Raw genomic sequence first — 18,512 nt, 5'->3', positions numbered from 1 at the left:
AGGGCGGGGGCAGAGGTGTCAGGGCCCAGTGATGGAGCCTTCTGGGGTGGAGAGGACCGTGACCTGTTAGGACCAAGTGTGGCCTCACCCCGCCTGGCCTCTCAGCAGGGCCTCCGTCTGCTGGTGGCGCCCTTGGCCAGTGCCCACGGCTGCTGGGTACCCGTGACTGCTCCCAGCCCTGTCGCAGTGGCCGCCCTGTGGCTCCCTCCGCCCTTCCCCCCGTGGGTGAGAGGAGCGTCCGGATGCTAAGTTGATCTTCCATCTGGAGACGAGGCTCTGCCCCGAGCTGAGCGTGGCCGGCTGGGGACTCCAGGAGGTGAGAGCGGCCGGCTTGTGTGGGAAGCCACAGAGCCACGCTCCTGGAGTTGTCTGCCCACAGGGCACCACACAGCCCTTGCTCCAACTTCTGCCACCTGGTGGGGGGGTCCCCTGAGGTACGGCACCTGGCCACGTCTGGAGAGATTTCTGGTTGTCTCAGTTGGGGTCCTGCTGACAACAGTGGGAAGAGTGGCAGGACGGCTGCAAATGCCCTGTAATGCACAGGGCAGCCGACCCTGAAAGTCTGACGTCTCTCAGACATTAGTGGTGCCACGGCTGAGACCTCTGCTCCAGACGTCACTGCTCCCATGGGGTCAGGTCCTGATCCTGCCCAACGCCCCCGCCCCTGCCACTGCCTGGGCTGCCCTTGTGCAGATCTTGTCCTGCCTGTGGCTTGGGTGTATTCGTGCCCCAACCACGACTTCAGGAGGCAATTTTGGTGCTTTATTTTTATCTCTGCAGTTCCTCCCAGGCTATAAGAAACTTCCCTCTTCCATATGAGGCCTCTGCCCTGCCCCCCAGCCTGTGGGATGTGCAGCCTCTTCTCCCTGCGGGCCCCACACCCGCGACGGGGGAAACAGCAGGGGCAGGAGGGGTGTGGCAGAGGCTCCTCCTGGCATTGTGTAGGGCTGGGGTGCTGGCCAGAGGAGACACCAGCCGGGGCCAGAGCTATTGGGGGTGTTCTTGGGCACTTGCTGAGGGCTTTGATTCCTGGGCCTGGTGTGGAGGCATCTCTGAACTCAACCCCCATGCCTGTTCCTCTGCCGCTCCGTGCCAGCCAGTATCTTCCGGGTGTTCCTGACTACACAGTGGGGCCATGAAGGGGCCAGGCAGGGGAGGGTGCTGAGGCCGGGTGCTGGGCCCTGAGAGGGGCTGACTGTGGCCTACTTAAGGCGGATCACCTGCAGGGGCCCTGGGCCATGAACGGCCGCGCGCTCCCTGCCGTCCAAGCAGTATGCAGGCTGGGGTGGGTGACAGCCTGAGTGGGACAGAGGCTGCAGAAGGAGGCCTGCTTGCCGGGCCTGGCCGTGGCCAGCTGAGCTCCCAGAGAAAGGTTGCTGGAACCTGGGTGGGCAGGGGCGGGAGGGAACCATCCTGTCTAGGGCTGAGTTGTGGGAAAACCCCTGAAGGGCTCTTGTGCTGTGGCCTCTGGGATAGGGCTGAGGAGTCCAGAGCTGGGTCTGGAGTTAGCCTCACGGTGGGGGCCGGCAGGTGACAACCCCTGCCACCTGGCTGGGCACCTAGAGGCCGGCCCATGTACCTGTCGAATGCTGTCCCCTGCTGACCTCAGCCTCACAGGGCCATTTGGTGGAGGAAACCGATCCAGGACGTTGGGTCACACGACAGCTGAGTTAAGGCAGGGACTAGAATCCAGGCCCAGACTTGGATGCTTTCAGGGGGGTCGGGGAGCCATCTGAACAGCGTCTGAAGGCTGGGGATTCTCTGTAGGATGTGGGATGGCCTATGTGTGTTTGCGTGTGCTGACGAACACTCCTGGTTGCACGGGGGTGGGAAGCACTGAACATTCCCAGGTGACCCGTGGGGAGTGGGGGGCGTGGTGGGCAGCAGCAGGGCTGGCAGGACTCCCTGAGGCCAAGGTGCAGGGAGACCTCAGGCCAGGCACAAGCTTGGGCCAACTCCTGGAGAACCTCCAAAACGTGGCTGACGCCAGGGTTGAGCTGGGTGACCAGGTGGCATTAATGGCATCTTGTAGAGTGTAAAATTGTGGAGCACACTTGTCCCAGGCAATTCGGGAACGCAGGGTTCAGCTCCGACAGCACGTGGGAGGAGCGCCCTCTGTGCCCAACATTGCCTGCCCTGAGTTGGCCTCACGCTGGTGTGGACAATCTGGTCCAGGAGGAGACTGATCCTGCCCAGCGTCCTCCTGCTGAGCAGAGCTGGGGTTTCCTGTCCCTCTCACGCCTGTTCTCCCCCCGGCGGTGGGTCAGGTAAGCACAGGGTCCTCTGGGCTCAGACTGTTGTGGGGGGTGGTGTTGGGTGCTCCGGGCCCCTCCTGGCCACCAAGAGGAGCCCATTCATTTTGGTCCTATTGGTTTCATTACTTTGTATTTGTTTTAATTTTTTTTTTTTTTTTTTAACGTGCTAGCCAGGTAAGATCGTAGCTCCACGTGAAGTTCTGCAAAGCTTGTAATAAAACAGCAGCTTCTGCTTGGGCGTCCGGGGTCTGTCACGGGGGGACTCCCGTGGCCGTCCTTTCTCAGACAACTGTTGGTTTTCCTGTTTTCTTCTGCATGTTTGTTTATTGATGTATCAAAATCCAGCCCCAGACTTGCTGACAGACTTTAAAAAGTCACAGTTTGGTCCAATTTCTCAAATGATTCTCCCGGTGGTCCCTATCTGGGCTGCCCCAGGCCGCACCCGCTGGGTCCGGTTTCTGGGTCGCCACGGTCCGCTCTTGTGCAGTCTTTTCCCTTCTTTCCATGGAGGATAGTTTCTTTTTAGGAAAAAAAAAAAAAAAAAGAAGAAGAAAAACTATATTTATTTATTGCAATAAATATTGCTACATTTATTTATTTATTATTTATTTATTTATTTATAAATAAACTATATTTATTTATTTATTGCTGAGCCAGGGGCAGAAGGAGAGCATCTCAAGGAGACCCGATCCCACGATCCGGAGGTAGGACCTCAGCCGAAACCGAGAGTCAGATGCCCCACTGACTGAGCCATCCAGCGGCCCTCGGGGAATACGTTGTCCCGAGGAGGGATGCCCCGGGTCGAGAGGGCCACACGAGGGCTGGCCACCACAAGTGAGTGGATTCCAGGCACAAAAGGTGTGCTGGGCTCCTGCAGGAGCAGTGTCATTGCCCAGCCCGTCTGTGGTCAGCCCGCAGAGGGGACGTTGCCTGCCGTCACGTGCCCAAGAGGCATTCATGATTCAGCTACAAGTCCGCCTGGCTTCAGAACTTGATTTAAAAAATTATTTTAATAGAAGTTATGCCTGTGTGTGCCTAACTAGGTCAGTAGTTCAGTGGTGCTTGGGTAAGAGAACCACCCCACTTTTCCCAGAGGCAGTTTAAGCTCACTTAGACGATTCTTCTGGTATGTATGTATTCATTCATTTATTTATTTATTTATTTTTAAGATTTTATTTATTTATTTATTTATTTTTTTAAAGATTTTATTTATTTATTGACAGAGAGAAATCACAAGTAGATGGAGAGGCAGGCAGAGAGAGAGAGGGAAGCAGGCTCCCCGCTGAGCAGAGAGCCCGATGCGGGACTCGATCCCAGGACCCTGAGATCATGACCTGAGCCGAAGGCAGCGGCTTAACCCACTGAGCCACCCAGGAGCCCCAGATTTTATTTATTTGACAGAGATCACAAGTAGGCAGAGAGGGAGGGGGAAGCAGGCTCCGCGCTGAGCAGAGAGCCCGATGTGGCGCTTGATCCTGGGACCCTGAGATCACGACCTGAGCCGATGGGAGAGGCTTAACCCACTGAGCCACCCAGGCGCCCCATTTAATGAAGTTAAAAAAAAAAAATCTGCTCTGCCGTTTTTAATTCCTAAGAGACTTTTTGTTTGGGGGTATGTGGGGTATTTTTAACAGCACTTGCCCTGTGTCCCCAACTGGTGCCCTCCACTGTGAGGATGTTAATGATGCTCTCGCAGGCTCTCTGCCTCCTTGGCCCCGTCTAGTGTCTGCTTCTGAGGTGGTTCTTCCTGCTTGTTGACTCTGGTCTCTGGTCTCCATGTTACTGGCTTTGCCATGATAGAATGTGGTTGTCTACTTACGAGGACTGGCCGAGGCCCAGAAGGGGTCTCGAAGCTCCTTTCCACTTCTCGTGGGACCCAGGATGCTTCAGAGACATGGCTGGTTCCAGGCAGAGCTAGCAGCTTCAGGAATAAAAATACAGGCCCCCTCATTCAGCTGGAATTTCGGATATGCAATAAGTAATTTTCATTATAAGTATGTCCTGTGCTCTATTTAATCTGGAGCTGCAAGGCCGGGTCCGTGGCAGGAGGCGCCAGGGGCCAGTGTATCCTTCTGCACCAGACGGCATGGGAGGCTGCTGTGCATGGGTCCGGGGGCCAGGGCCCTGCGGAAAAGACTCTCCGCGGCGGATCGAGAGGTGTCAAGGCACCTAGCACTCCTAACACCGATTAGATTCTTGATTGTATGACCAGAAACATTTTATGAGCATACTAGTATAATTTTCCATCTTAGTGGGAACCCAAAATGTATACGATTATAAAGTCTCTGAAGTTTGATGCTTAAGTAGGCTAATACATGCTTGCTAGATTTAATATAGAGGACATGACAGTTCCAAAGTGGGTGGGGGAGAAAGAAATTGAGTTTCTAATCCCTTAAGAAAGTTCACCCTTTAAGAAAGGTCATTTTCTTGCGGAATCCACAGCTTAAAAATAAAAACAAAGAACACAACCGCATCCCCCTCACCAAAAAAATGGGAGATAACGGTTGATTGTTGCATAAGAAGCAAAGAGCTGTGAATTCATACGGGGAGCAAAGGACACCAAGAAGACTTGACTTCATGGGAACATTAATTCAACATTGTTTTAATGTGAGGCTGGAAAATGTGGGTTTAACAATTTCTATTGGGAAAAAGTTCAGATCATACTTTTTTTTTTTTTAAGATTTTGTCAGAGAGCGTAAGCGGGGGAGCAGCAGGGGGAGGGAGGAGCAGACCCCCACTGAGCAGGTGTCCCTCAGGTCATTTTTTTAATCAAGGTCAACCCTTGGACAAATTAGACTGGTTTTATAATTTTGATTTAAAACAACTATGTGGACGGGTGCCTGGGTGGCTCAGTGGGTGAAGCCTCTGCCTTCGGCTCAGGTCATGGTCTCAGGGTCCTAGGATCGAGCCCCGCGTCCGGTTCTCTGCTCGGCAGGGAGCCTGCTTCCCCCTCCACCTCTGCCTGCCTTTCTGCCTCCTTGTGATCTCTGTCTGTCCAATAAATAAATAAAATCCTTAAAAAAAATTATGTGGGTATAAGATAATAGGAAGTTATAACTTCTGGAAAAATTGAGTTATTTACTGATGATGCAAAGTTCATTTAAACTTTACTAGATTTCCTGGTCTGGTTTTGCAGATCAGGTAAGTTATTTTTCTTGCTCTCTCTCTCTCTCTCTCTTATTTATTTATTTATTTTTAAAGATTTTATTTATTTATTTGACAGGCAGAATCACAAGTAGACAGAGAGGCAGGCAGAGAGAGAGAGAGGGAAGCAGGCTCCCTGCTGAGCAGAGAACCCGATGCGGGGCTCAATCCCAGGACCCCGAAATCATGACCTGAGCCGAAGACAGTGGCCCAGCCACTGAGCCACCCAGGCGCCCCCTCTTTTTTTTTTTAACATTTTATTTTTATTTTTATTATTTTATTTTTTTTTAAGATTTTATTTATTAATTTGACAGAGAGAAATCACAAGTAGACAGAGAGGCAGCCAGAGAGAGAGAGAGAGGGAAGCAGGCTCCCTGCCGAGCAGAGAGCCCGATGCGGGACTCGATCCCAGGACCCTGAGATCATGACCCAAGCCGAAGGCAGAGGCTTTAACCCACTGAGCCACCCAGGTGCCCCTCTTTTTTTTTTTTTAAAGTAGTCTGTGTATCCAGCATGGGGACTGACATGGGGCTTGAACTCACGATCCTGGGATCGTGACCTGAGCTGAAATCAAGAGTCAGAGGCTTAACTGAATGAACCACCCAGGTGCCCCAGGCAAGTTATTTTTCAAAAAAATAGTTAAGGTCGTGTAAATGCACACACGTATGTTTAACTCTATCAAGTATCGGCTCTCTCTTCCTGTAAACCCCAGTGCTCCGAGTTACTCTCATTTCATCCTGTCACTTACCGTCAGCTCCCGCGCACGTGCTCTCTGAAGGCACTGTCATTACCTCCGCTTCCCGGGCACACGCTGCTTGGCAGTGTGACTTCGCTGCTGCTCCTGTTGAACGCTGGGGCCGACCTCCCCTCCGCTTGAAGGCTGGGTCTGCTCTGACCCACTGAGTGTAGTGGAAGGCTGCCAAGCCTCGGTGTGAGGGGCCTGGCAGCTTCCACCAGTGGAAGGGAGCTTGGGCTAGACTCCTGAATACCAGCAGGTTGTGCAGAGGGAAGAGGCCCGTGGACAGAGAGGGAGTGGGTCACGTGGACAGAGGGTGCCAGTGGGGAGAGAAAGGGCCATGTGGATTGGGGGGGGCAGTGGACAGAGAGGGAGGGCCCCGGGGAGACAGGACCCACCTGATAGCCACTCTGAGGCCCAGGCGCCAAAGTGAAGCCGGCTGGATCCCAGCCCCCGCTGAGCCGTCCTAGCCGCCACCACCACCATGTGGGACACAGACGAGCTGTCCTGGCAGAATTCCTGACCCACGGAGTCCCGAGCGGTAAAAGGTCACAGACACAGGTGCGATCTGCCCTGCAGTGGGGGTTGGGGCGCTGCCCTCCGCGATTCTGCTCTCTCTGACCATGATCGGTGACTCTCCTGCTTCATTTAATCGGTATGGAACCGTGATGCTTACTTTCTGTTGGGTCACGATCCACAGCACCTGTGCTGACTGTCCCTGGAGGCCGCTGCTTGGCCCCGTGGCTCTTCGGCCCGTCACATCACTCTCCCGTCAGTTTCCAGCACTGCCTCCCCCCGGCACCGCGGGTTCTCCAGATGGTGGTGCCCGTCTCTTCTGCCAGTCCTAAGACCAGCCGCTTCTCCAAGGCACCCTGGTTCCTTTTGTCGGACGCCGGTCTCAGAACCGAGGGTCTGGGTGCCGGTGAGCCTGTGGCTTCCCGGACGACAGAGCTAGAAGATGCTGGTGCGCGTGCTCTCCCGCGCTGGTGTGCGCCGGCATCTACACCATCCTGAACACAAGCTGCTGCTGGTGTCCCCAGCTGCCACCCGTGACCACACAGGTCATTCTAGCTGCCTCTCCTTGCTTCACTCCAAGTAGTGAGACACGCGGCCGCCCACCTGCGGAGCTGGTTGATGCTGGCGCACGCTGGAGTCAGTAGACCAGAGCCTGTGGCCCGCGAGCCAGCGAGGAGGCCGCGCACAATTCCGTGTCCTTGCAAACTGTTCTCATCCCTGAAGCGACCTGGGTCAGCATTTCGCCACCCTCTACACAAGGTCATTTCTTCGAATTCTGATTCACTCCGATTCTCCCAACTTCCTAAACTAGCTTTTTTACGACTCTGTGTGCATTGAGGCTCACGCCGAGCTGTGCTCTTCCTTGAATCTTGGTAAGCGCACGGGGCCACTCACCCACCAGGACGATCCCGTACAGAATGGCTTCCGTGCTCACGCCTCACCCCAGCTTGTCGTTGTACAGCCAGTTCCTTTCGAGGTGGTTTGTTCTGGAGCAAAGGCTACAGGAAATAGTGGGTAATTTTTAGAGATACTGAAATTCCCAAAGACAGACGACAGAGCTAGTGCTCACTATATAAAAACGTTGGTTTTTTCAGATCCTGTCTCATTTGGCGGGTAAAGGTACGGTGACATGCATGTTGGGCATGTAGATGAACTAAAGTACCCGGAGCCCGGACGCTGGTTCGCGGAGAGGTGGACGCTGCAGTTAAACTGAGCCGGAGTGTCAGCAATGAGAGAGGGAGACCAGTTGCTTCCTGCTTGAGTCAGGAAGAGCCTCTCCCTCACCCAGGCTCAGCCTCCATGGGGTCTCCCTGTGGGTCTCGGGCGGACCCCACCCATCTCCAAGCAGGCGGCCTGGGAGCATTCAGCTTAGCCCAAGATCCACATGATGAGGTAGAGTGAGTGAGGGTCCCAGTAGGAGTGCTGGGCACGTGAGGTGATGGGGACACTCCAGGCTGCACAGGCCGGGGCTCACTATAGGGGGGCAGGGTGCTGGTTTCCCTGTTGAGAGCCCTGGGGGAAGGTTACGGTGGCCGGGTCAACCCTTTGAGGCGGGCCAGGGACAGTGTGTTGTGGCACTGCTGACCCAGCTGGCCCAGCCCATCCTACGGGAGCACCCGGTCCTCGTGCAGCCTCCCTCCCGGGAGAGCTCAACTCCACGCCCACTGTAAAGCCGAGATGCTCGAAGGAATCACATGCACAGGGCACCTGGTGGGTCAGGCGCAGAAGCCTCAGGCTTCGTCTCAGGCCATGATCCTGGGACCCTGGGATCAAGCCCCACATCAGGCTCCCTGCTCCGCGGGGAGGCTGCTTCTCCCTCTCCCACTGCTGCTCCCCCTGCTTATGCTCTCTCACTCTCTTTGTCAAACAAATAAAATCTTTTAAAAGTGGGGGGGGGGCGCCTGGGTGGCTCAGTGGGTTAAAGCCTCTGCCTTCAGTTCAGGTCATGGCCTCAGGGTCCTGGGATCGAGCCCCGCATCGGGCTCTCTGCTCCGCAGGGAGCCTGCTTCCTCCTCTCTCTCTGCCTGCGTCTCTGCCTACTTGTGATCTCTGTCTGTCAAATTAATAAAATCAAAAAATTAAAAAAAATTTTTAAAAAAGGAAAGATTGGCTGGTTCATGATACAATTTATTATTTTCATATTCTTCTCTCTCTTTTTTTAAAAATATTTATTTATTTATTTATTTGACAGACAGAGATCACAAGCAGGCAGAGAGAGAGAGAGAGGAGGAAGCAGGCTCCCTCCTGAGCAGAGAGCCCGGTTCGGGACTCGATCCCGGGACCCTGAGATCATGACCTGAGCCGAAGGCAGAGGCTTAACCCACTGAGCCACCCAGGCGCCCCTCTTCTTTTTTTTTTTTTAAGGTTGTATTTATTTATTTACTTGTCAGAGGGAGAGAGAGTGTGTGTGTGTGCACAAGCATGAGCAGGGGGAGGGGCAGAAGGAGAGGCAGGCTCCCCGCTGAGCGAGGAGCCCCATCAGGGACTCGGTCTCAGCATCCCGGGATGAGGACCCAAGCCGAAGGCAGACACTTAACTGACTGAGCCCCCAGGTGTCCCTTTCGTTCATCTTTTTAAGATTCTTTTTTAGAGAGATCAAGGACACGAGGTTGTGGGGGGCAGAGGGAGAGAGAATCTCAAGCAGACTCGCCACTGAGCAGGGAGCCCTCCACCCTGAGACCATGACCTGAGCCGAAATCTAGTTGGACACTTAACCGACCAAGCCACCCAGATGCCGTTTTTTGGGGGGTTTTTTTGTTGTTGTTTTAAGCGCCAGGGCTCTTCCGGCATTGTTTTGGCTCCTGAGGGGAGGACTGAAGGGGAGGACACGGGGTGTGCCCCCCGTGTGCCCGGAGGACTGTGTTCCCGTTTGTTCACGGAAACCCTTGGCGCACTAAGCCACCGCACGTCCCCACTTCCCCAGATCACATCTTCCTCACTGAGACCCTCTGAGCCTGACTTGCTCACTCAGCATACGGGCCAGATGGCCGCCGCCCAGCGCTCCCCGAGCCCCCAGCTCTGCTCTCCCCCCCGGGAGGCAGCTCCCCCCGCACCGGCCTGGACAGTCACCTGGAGGCCGTCCCAGTCCGTCCCGTGGAGGGACAGCTGCCCTGTTTTCGTCTCCTGATGGCACTTCTCCCACGCATGAAAACCATCTGAGCCGTCTGTCTGCCTCCCTCCAACAGCTGCTGGCTCCCTGGCACACAGTAGGCGCTCAGCTGTCTGCCTCCCTCCAACAGCTGCTGGCTCCCTGGCACACAGTAGGCGCTCAGCACATATTTGCCGAGTGACAGGACAGTGGGTGTGAGCACGTGTCTCTGTCTGGCTGTGTCGTGGCGGCTCGGAATGCCTGTGGTTTCTCCTCCCAGCGAGCCTGGCTGCCTGGAATGTCCGAGTCCCCGGCAGCGGGAGCCAGTACCTGATTCTCAGTGGGGCTGGCTGACCCCTGCCTCGGCCAGTCACACCTCCTTAGAAGAGGGGAGGTGGGTACAGGGTTCTGGTCTGGCAGGGGCCTTGGCTAGAGCTCGGGGTGCAACTGTTGACGTCAGTAGCTTTGTCCTGGTGCGTGCCCCTCTCGAGGAGGGGAGGTGCCAGGCGAGACGGGGAAATGAGCCACCCACGGGCACCTGGACAGGGGCAGGAGGCCCGCCGGGCGCCACTCTCACCCGTGGCTAATCACTATGGCGAGTGGGGGTTTTGCTGGCCTCGGGCAGAGCCGGCGAGGGAAGCGGGGGTCGGAGCTCTCCACTGCCTGTCCTTTCTCTCCCAGAGGTGCCTGGGGGTCCGCTTCCCCACAGTGGTGGTCCCCTCAGACTTACACATTGGGGCCCAGGTGAGGGCTCCGTTTCTGCTGGGAATGCCCCACAGGGCTCGAGGCCGGGACCCTGCTGGGAGAGGGAGGACCCCCCCAGGCGCTGGGCTCCGGGCTGGGAGCTGACCGGGGGCCCCTTGCAGACAGAGGGGCCGGCGCTGGGCCATTTCTGCCTCCCTCCAGCATGGCCTGGACATATGCCCTCCATGGGGAGCCACTGCCCAGCAGACAGAGGCGGGAACAGAGGACAGAGATGGAGAGACAGGGGCGGGCGCAGAGAAGGGAGGTCACCGGCTAATAGAAACCAGTTAAACAAACAGGAGGAGAGGCCAGGCCTCAAGGCCAGGCGGGGCTTGTTTTTCCAGAATGAAAGGCCCAGGGAGGTGCTGGGACCAGGACCAGCTCTGATTCCAGTTTGAAGAAGGGCTCCAACCCCCAGGGCCTGAGTCTTGCTGAGGAAATAGGTCTATTGTCGAGGGGCTCCTCACATCCTCAGAATTTCATTCCCTCTGCTGTAGCACTGAGTCCCCCCACCTTGGTGAAGCTGGACAGTCCAGCTGAACTGGAGTCGCTGCTTGTCTGAGGAAGTGGGGACCAGAACAAGGTTCCAGGGTGACATCCCTGCCCACCAGGGACTGGGGCCTGTGACCATAATTCTGTGCAAATGGATAGTCTAAAACATGCACTGTGGGTTTTAGTGGTTGTTTGGATTTTTTCTTTTTCTTTTTTTTCTTTTTGAGGTTTGCTTAACTAGAAAGAGTGGGTTTGGAACAGTGTGTGATCTGCTATTTTGCATTTGTTTATGTGACTCTGTAAGTTTTCCCAGAGCTCAAATTTGTACCTTCTGTGGGGGAGGCTCCCATACCCGCCTTTCCCACTCCACCCTGGACCGGGAGCATCCTAGCCAGGGTTTGGTTTCAGGGACCCCAAGCCCCCTCCTTAATGGTGGGCAGATGGAGGTCTAGGCCGGGGGCAGGGCCTGGTCAACGCTGCCCCTCCGTGCTCAGCGTCACCACCGTCATGCCCTGGCAGACCCCTCCGGGCGGTAAAAGTGCCGCTGGGCCGCAGAGCCCATCATCCTGTCCTAGGGGAGCCTCCAGCCTGCTCCCCACCCAGGGTGGGTGTGACTTTTCATTTCCTTTCACAAATGAAGAAATGCGGCCGGAGGAGGCTGAGGGGAAGAGGGTAGGTCTGGCACCCTAGGCTCCTTGGGGGTACCAGTCCCCAGATGCCTTTTTGCTAGGAGGGACATCTCGGGCTCCACAACGTGCACAGAAGGGAGGACCTGCCCATGCTGTCCACACAGGGGAGCACCCTGGGCCGGTTCCCCTGACAGAGGTGCACGGGAGAGGATGTGTGCCCCAGAGCCCCGCCCTGCAGCAGCCCCAATTGGCCTCATATGTCACTGCCACCCCCACAGCATCTGGGACCAAGCACTCAACCCTCCTGCCCCTTCCAGGGCTGGGCAACTGTCCCCTTCTCCTTCTCCGGTACCTGGGCCAGAGGAGAGACAGGGTCTCCACTCTGATTTGCCCTCACTTCGTTGGACGCAGGGCCCTGTGTTCCTACCCTTCCTCACGAGGCCAGCCAAAGGTTCGGGGAGAACTAGGGACCAGCAGGAGCCAGAGGGGGCGGTCTGCAGACTGTTGACCCCGCCCAGGGCTCCGTGATGTCATGGTGGGGGCTAAGGAGGGGGAGGGGGCCGGGCTGTTTTTCTGGAGAGTTGGAACAGAAAAGTGAGACAAAGCGAGGCAGTCGGGCCAGGCGGGCGCCATGGAGCTGCGGCCTCAGGTTATGATCTGGGAACTTGTGCTTCTGCAGAGTGAGTGCGGGATGGGTGGGGGTCCGGAGTCTTCGGGAGTCTGTGTTCTGGGCAAAGCTGCCAGTCTGAGCTTGAGTGCGGAGGAGTGGGGCGCTCCCACTGCCGGGAAGGGGCTGGGTCTGGGGTGGGGGTACTCAGGGTGGCAGCTCACCAGGATAAGGGGCCCCCAGGACCCAGGAGGGGCGAGGTTTTATGTGAAATCTCCACCAGAACTTCCTCTCAAACGGATTCCACTTCCACGGGAGCCAGAGGGCCAAGAAGGGCAGGGAGGTGCCTCTCACTGGGGTCCCTCCCCCACCCCACTCTTCCAGAAAACCCCTCAGGTCTGCACTTGTTCCTGTGGTCAGAAGAGGAGTAGGTTGGGGGATATAGGGGGCCTGGGAATGGTGGGGCTCGCAGGGTCTGTTCTAGTCACCCCCTTGGCTCCTGAGCCCGCCTCCTGGGCTGGCCTGCTGACCCGGCACATTCCTCCTGGTCCTGGGCGCTCAGCCCATCTCTGGAGCAGGAACTTGCCTGTGGGGTGTGGACAGTCCAGCACTCCTGCTTTAGACCTCTGTCCTTCAGGACAGCTGGGGGGCTCCGGCCCTGAGAACTGGATGTGGGGCAGGCTGCCCAGCCGTCTGAGGAGTCTTGAGGGCGGGGTGGCAGGGTCCTTGGCAGGTGCATGTACCTCATTGGACACGAATGTGCAGAAGCCCCCGAAACAGCCTTGAGCATCATGCTTTGGTGCTCTGGTGGCCTCGCTGCCGCGATGGTGACAGGCACACTCCAGAGCTGGCTCTACCACTCACCCCCAAAAGGGCAAGAGCTGTTCCACAGTCTAGGCGGGTGGCTGTGAGGGTTAGGTGGGGCTGTGGGGACTGTGCCCACGCCATGGGAGGCTAAAGGAACCCCCTCCTCCATCTTGTCTGCCTGGCTTCTCTGACTTTGTCCCCACCTGTTAAAACGGTGTCATCCTGGGGGACTCAGCAGGTTAAGCCTCTGCGTTTGGCTCAGGTCAGGATCTCAGGGTCCTGGGATCAAACCCTGCCTTGGGCTCCCTGCTCAAGGGGAAGACTGCTTCTCCCTCTCCCTCCCCCCTTCCCCCTATGTGCTCACGCACACTTGTATGCTCTCTAATAAATAAAACCTACTTAAAAAAAAAAAAAAAAAAAAGAGGGTATCATTAACACCCACCTCAGCAAGGTCTGCCCAGGCTGAACCTGGGCAGCCAAGTGGGGGGTCTGGGCCTGGGTGGGTGACCTGGGTGCAAAGGGTCAGGTCATCCCCTCCCCAGTGCGATTCTCTGCTTTTTCCAGGCTCTGCTGTCCTCCTGTCCTCAGGTTAGTGACCGCCCCCCCTGGAAACCACAGCACTAACCCTCCTGCCTGGCCAGACCCATCCTACCCCTTCCCCTCGGGTCCTACCCTCCCCCAGTGACCCCTCCTCCCCACCAGTGCCCTCAGGGCCCGCGCCAGGCGCCAGCTCCGTGGTGTCCGAGTCCACAGTGAGCTGGGCAGCGGGCGCCCTGGCCGTGCTGCGCTGCCAGAGCCCGAGAATGGTGTGGACCCAGGACCGGCTGCACGACCGCCAGCGCGTGGTCCACTGGGACCTCAGCGGCCGCCCGGACGGCGGCCCGGCCCGCAGGCTCGTGGACATGTACTCGGCGGGCGAGCAGCGCGTGTACGAGCCGCGCGACCGCGGCCGCCTCCTGCTGCCGCTCTCCGCCTTTCACGACGGCAACTTCTCGCTGCTCATCCGCGGTAAGGGGCCCGGGCGCCGCGGCGGGGGCCCGCGGGGGCCGCGGGGGCGCGGGCCGGCCGCGCCCTTCACCGCGGGGCTTTCTGCCGGCCCGTAGCGGTGGACGAGGCCGACGCGGGGTTGTACACCTGTAACCTGCACCACCATTACTGTCACCTGTACGAGAGCCTGGCCGTCCGCCTCGAGGTCACGGACAACCGTGAGTGTGCTCCCCACTGCGCCCCGCCCCGGGACGCGCCCCTGCGGGCTCCCTCCCCGCCCGCCCGCGCTGACCCGCCCGCACCCGCAGCCCGGGAGGCCGGCGCGCACTGGGACGGCGAGAAGGAGGTGCTGGTGGTGGAGCGCGGCGCGCCCGCGCTGCTCACCTGCGTGAACCGCGCGCACGTGTGGACCGACCGGCACCTGGAGGAGGCGCAGCAGGTGGTGCACTGGGACCGCCAGCCGCCCGGGGTGCCGCACGACCGCGCCGACCGCCTGCTGGACCTCTACGCGTCGGGGGAGCGCCGAGCCTACGGGCCGCCCTTCCTGCGCGACCGCGTGGCGGTGGGGGCGGACGCCTTCGCGCGCGGCGACTTCTCGCTGCGCATCGACCCGCTGGAGCCCGCCGACGAGGGCACTTACTCCTGCCACCTGCACCATCACTACTGCGGCCTGCACGAGCGTCGCACCTTCCACCTGAGAGTCACCGAGCCCGGGCCGCCCCCGCGGGACTCGCCGGGCAACGGCTCCAGCCACAGCGGCGCCCCTGGCCCAGGTGCCGCGGCCCCCCCCACCCCCCCGCCCCCCCACGGGGCCCTGGGTGTTGGCCGAGGGGAGGGCCCCTGGGGCCCCGGCCCCGCATCCCTTCCCGAGTCCCCTGCAGCAGCGGGGGCGGCTGGGTGCATGCTCGGTGGGTCTGCGGCGCACTCCCTGACACCGCCCCGCACGACCCGTGCAGATCCCACCCTGGCGCGCGGCCGCAGTGTCATCAACGTCATAGTCCCCGAGGGCCGGGCGCACTTCTTCCAGCAGCTGGGCTACGTGCTGGCCACCCTGCTTCTGTTCATCCTGCTGCTTATCACCGTCGTCCTGGTCGCCCGCCAGCGCCGCCGCGGAGGTGAGCTGGGGCGCCGATCCGCAGGGTGGGGGCCCCCCGCAGTTGGGGGTGGGGCCTGGGGCGAGTGCTCTGGGATGGGAGGGTTCCTCTGGGCTGAGGGAGCTGGGGAGGGGGTGACACTGCCCCCAACATGAGTCTTCCTCCCCAGGGTACGAATACACGGACAAGAAATCCGGGAAGTCAAAGGGGTGAGTGTCCCCTCCAGGCTCTCCTGGGGACCAGACCCCCCCCCCCCATCCTGCCCTGATCTAACTGCCTACCACCCTCTCCGCCTCCAGGAAGGATGTGAACATGGCAGAGTTGGCTGTGGCCACCGGAGACCAGGCTCTTTACAGGAGTGAGGACACCCAGCTAGGTGAGGGGGGGCCCCAGAACCCAGGTGCAGACGGCAGCTCCCAGGCCTGAGCTAGGTAGGGAAGGCACATCTCTGGGGACCGGGGGCCTCACCCTGCCCTCTTCCTGCACCAGATTACAAAAACAACATCCTGAAGGAGAGGGCTGAGCTGGGCCGCAGCGCACTTCCCACAAAGAACATTGACTTGGACAGAGGTGAGCGACTAGGAGGGCTGGGCTCATGCCTCACCGGGTCCACCCTCACTAGCTCCAGGAGGAGGAGTCCCTGGGCAGTCCTGCTAGATGTCTGCCTTGTGTTTACCCCTGTGACAGAGGGGCAGAGGGCAGACACCCACCTGTTCCCTTGGCTTCCAGACTTCAGAAAGGAGTACTGCAAGTAAGGTGATCCTGGGCTCCTGGCTGGGCCAGCAGCCCCGCCAGCTCCTGTCCGTCCATCTTGGAGGATGACCTCCTGACCCTCATGCGGCTCACCCGACCCCCTTCCAGCGGCTGGTCCCGCTGTCCTGGAACTTGGCCTGGACTGGTACAGAGCAAGCCGGCCTCCAGCCCCTCTCCCGGGAGCCGTCCTAATCCTCACCAGCAGCAGCGGGCTCTCTGGGATTCTGCTGAGCTGCAGCGGCCTCTTCGCCAGCCCTCAGCAGGTGCCTCCTGGCTCCCACACTCCCTGGTGGTCCTGCCCCACCCCCCACCCCAGGCACAGCCCTGACCCCACTGATGTTCACCAATCTTTCAGGCTCTCCTGGCTCCTGCCGCTATGGGCTGGAGCTCAGGTCAACCTCAGGGCTAGCACCCTGGCCCCTTTCTAGGGGCATCCTACAGCTGGGACCTGAGGATTGCACACTCCAGGCCCCAGGCTAATTCCCCTCTGCTCTGTGTTGGGCTACCTGGGCCTGCCCTGGAGCTTCTCTGCCTCCCACCCTATTCCAGCTTTGTTTCCAGCAAGTGCCTTGACAGTCACTGGGCTCCACGTGACTTTTGACTCTGACTCCCCCCCCCCACCCCAGCAGCCCCTCCTTGGGCTGGCATCTGGGGCTGGGACCTCATTTGGGTTCTGTTTTGGCTGAGGACAGGGAGGAGTAAAGACGGTTCTAGAGCGGTTTGTGCTGCCACACCCAACACCCCACATTTGCTCCTCCTGGGAAATGGCCACCATCACAATAAAGACCACGTGATTTTTAGACTTGGCCCCAGGTATGCCTCTGTGGCTCCCACTTCATGAACTGGGGGGCGGAGTCTGGGCCTTGGGAACCTCAAGACGCTTTCCTTCCCCACCCATTTCTTTGAGTGGGAGGTCTGAGTCCAGGTATCCTGGGAAGAGCGACATGGGGTCCAATCCCCCGTCACTGTTCCTGGTTGGGTTGTAAAGGAGTTCCAGATTCTCTTCTGAGGGCTTATTTGGACGAGGAGAAGGGGAGCCTAGACATGCTCAGAGGACAGCCCTCTGAGCAGCAGAATGGGCGTGGATATGTAAGGACAAAAGGAAGCAGGACTCTGGTGAAGGCCGGGAGGGGGCTGCGGGTGGAGGCAGCCAGTTGTGTTTCCCCAGACCTGACCTCAACCCCCCAAAACTCTCCCAGGGCAGCAGGAAGTGGGAAAGGATGTCTGTCACCCCATGCTAGAACCTGGAGGTGGTGTGTTGAGACTGCAGGTAATGTCTGGCTGAATTGTCTGGCAGAATTAGGGGGCACAAGCCAGCCACACAGGGTCAGCAGGTAACCTGGCATCTAAGCTCGCACTCTGGGGAAGTGAAAACCCCAGGGCTGCTGTGAGGAAGGCAGAGTTTCAGGACATGAAGGAAGGAAAGTCACAAGATTAGTCACAGAGGGGCGCCTGGGTGGCTCAGTGGGTTAAAGCCTCTACATTCAGCTCAGGTCATGGTCTCAGGGTCCTGGGATCGAGCCCCGCATCAGGCTTTCTGCTCAAAAGGGAGCCTGCTTCCCACCTCTCTCTCTGCCTCTCTGTCAGCCTCTCTGCCTGCCGCTCTGCCTACTCGTGACCTTTCTCTCTGTCAAATACATAAATAAATAAAATCTTAAAACAAACAAACAAAAAAGAGTAGTCACAGATCCCAGAACGGGGCTGTGCTGAGCAAGGCTTCAGAAGGGCAGTCCTGCATCCCGGATCAGGAGAGAGACAGCAGGATGGCACACACCTACTACTTATAAAGTGATCACTGATTTTTTTTGTAGGCTCAGTTCTGAGTGGTCATTTTTAAAAGGTACCGAGGGAGGGGCACCTGGGTGGCTCAGTGGGTTGAGCCTCTGCCTTTTGCTCAGGTCATGATCCTGGGGTCCTGGGATCGAGCCCCGCATCGGGCTCTCTGCTCAGTGGGGAGCCTTCTTCCTCCTCTCTCTCTGCCTGCTTGTGATCTCTGTCAAATAAATTAATTAATTAAAAAAAAAAAAGGTACTGAGGGAGATACAAGGCAGGAGTGTGCAGCCCGCACCCTAGGATCAGGCTCTTGCCTGAGCGTGCAGACTCTGGATGTGAGCAGGGTCGTCAGCTGTGCAATGCACGGACAGCACCTTGGAGTGGCTGTCCTCTCACCACACACCTGCGAGGATCCCACAGTGGCAAAGGCCGGCGGGGGTGGGGGTGGAGGCTAGTCCAGCGAGCTGTGGCTTGCCTGCCTGCCTGCCTCCCAGCCTGGTGACCCCTGGCCTCATAGTGACTGCATTGCTCTGACCAGACTCACTCCTCCTTAACCAGCTGAGCCACCCAGGCGCCCCAGACTCACTCCTCCTTGCACTGGACCAGCCTGACCACATCAGAGACTGCTGGTACTGGTCTCTAGCCTCTGGCTACCAGCCTCTCTCATACGACTTGTGCAGCAACGCGAGAAAGAGAGGTTTGGGGGGCGGGCAGCAGAGCGCAGAGGGGGCATCAGACCTGCATCTGTGAGATCAGCAGTCACTGGTGTCTGGCCTGGGGGACGCTGGTCTCCTGGGAGCTCTCAGAGTGGGGGCTGTCTCCCTCCCCTAAACCCCCAGCAGAAGGCCCCGGCAGACCCTTCCTCCAAGGCTATGCTACCTGGCTTC

At 58.4% G+C, this 18,512-nt stretch overlaps 1 protein-coding gene and 1 long non-coding RNA gene across 4 annotated transcripts; one reads left to right on the top strand and one right to left on the bottom strand.

Annotated features, from left to right (window-relative positions):
* On the bottom strand, window positions 1–5,403 carry LOC309842273. Its single transcript, XR_014299590.1, has 2 exons — window positions 4,075–5,403; window positions 1–2,773 (listed from the first exon to the last, which is right to left on the bottom strand). It is a non-coding gene; the product is annotated as an uncharacterized lncRNA (long non-coding RNA).
* Window positions 5,404–12,130: 6,727 nt separating this feature from the next.
* Window positions 12,131–16,652, top strand: MXRA8 (matrix remodeling associated 8). 3 transcript variants are annotated; one of them, XM_082686208.1, is made up of 10 exons: window positions 12,142–12,284; window positions 13,583–13,606; window positions 13,721–14,026; window positions 14,122–14,223; window positions 14,314–14,778; window positions 14,962–15,120; window positions 15,269–15,308; window positions 15,399–15,475; window positions 15,589–15,669; window positions 15,829–16,652. In XM_082686208.1, exons 1-10 carry the CDS (start codon window positions 12,236–12,238, stop codon window positions 15,852–15,854), a joined length of 1,329 nt encoding a protein of 442 aa, XP_082542334.1. In that variant the 5' UTR covers window positions 12,142–12,235; the 3' UTR covers window positions 15,855–16,652. The 3 variants fall into 3 exon arrangements, with proteins under 3 accessions (XP_082542333.1, XP_082542334.1, XP_082542335.1); XM_082686207.1 differs by lacking the exon at window positions 13,583–13,606 and having other exon boundaries at window positions 12,131–12,288; window positions 13,701–14,026; XM_082686209.1 differs by lacking the exon at window positions 13,583–13,606 and having other exon boundaries at window positions 12,159–12,284.
* The last annotated feature ends 1,860 nt before the right edge of the window (window positions 16,653–18,512 follow it).

This window comes from Mustela nivalis, assembly GCF_964662115.1.
Source record: "Mustela nivalis genome assembly, chromosome: 10".
In the NCBI taxonomy this organism is placed as follows: Eukaryota; Metazoa; Chordata; class Mammalia; order Carnivora; family Mustelidae; genus Mustela; species Mustela nivalis.
This window is presented reverse-complemented; position numbering and strand designations above follow the sequence as displayed.

Coding starts and splice junctions, on each gene's coding strand:
- MXRA8 (XM_082686207.1), top strand. CDS start 12,236: ATGGAGCTGCGGCCTCAGGTTATGATCTGGGAACTTGTGCTTCTGCAG. Junction 14,779..14,961: donor CAGCGGCGCCCCTGGCCCAG/GTGCCGCGGCCC, acceptor CGACCCGTGCAG/ATCCCACCCTGGCGCGCGGC. Junction 15,670..15,828: donor GAACATTGACTTGGACAGAG/GTGAGCGACTAG, acceptor CTTGGCTTCCAG/ACTTCAGAAAGGAGTACTGC.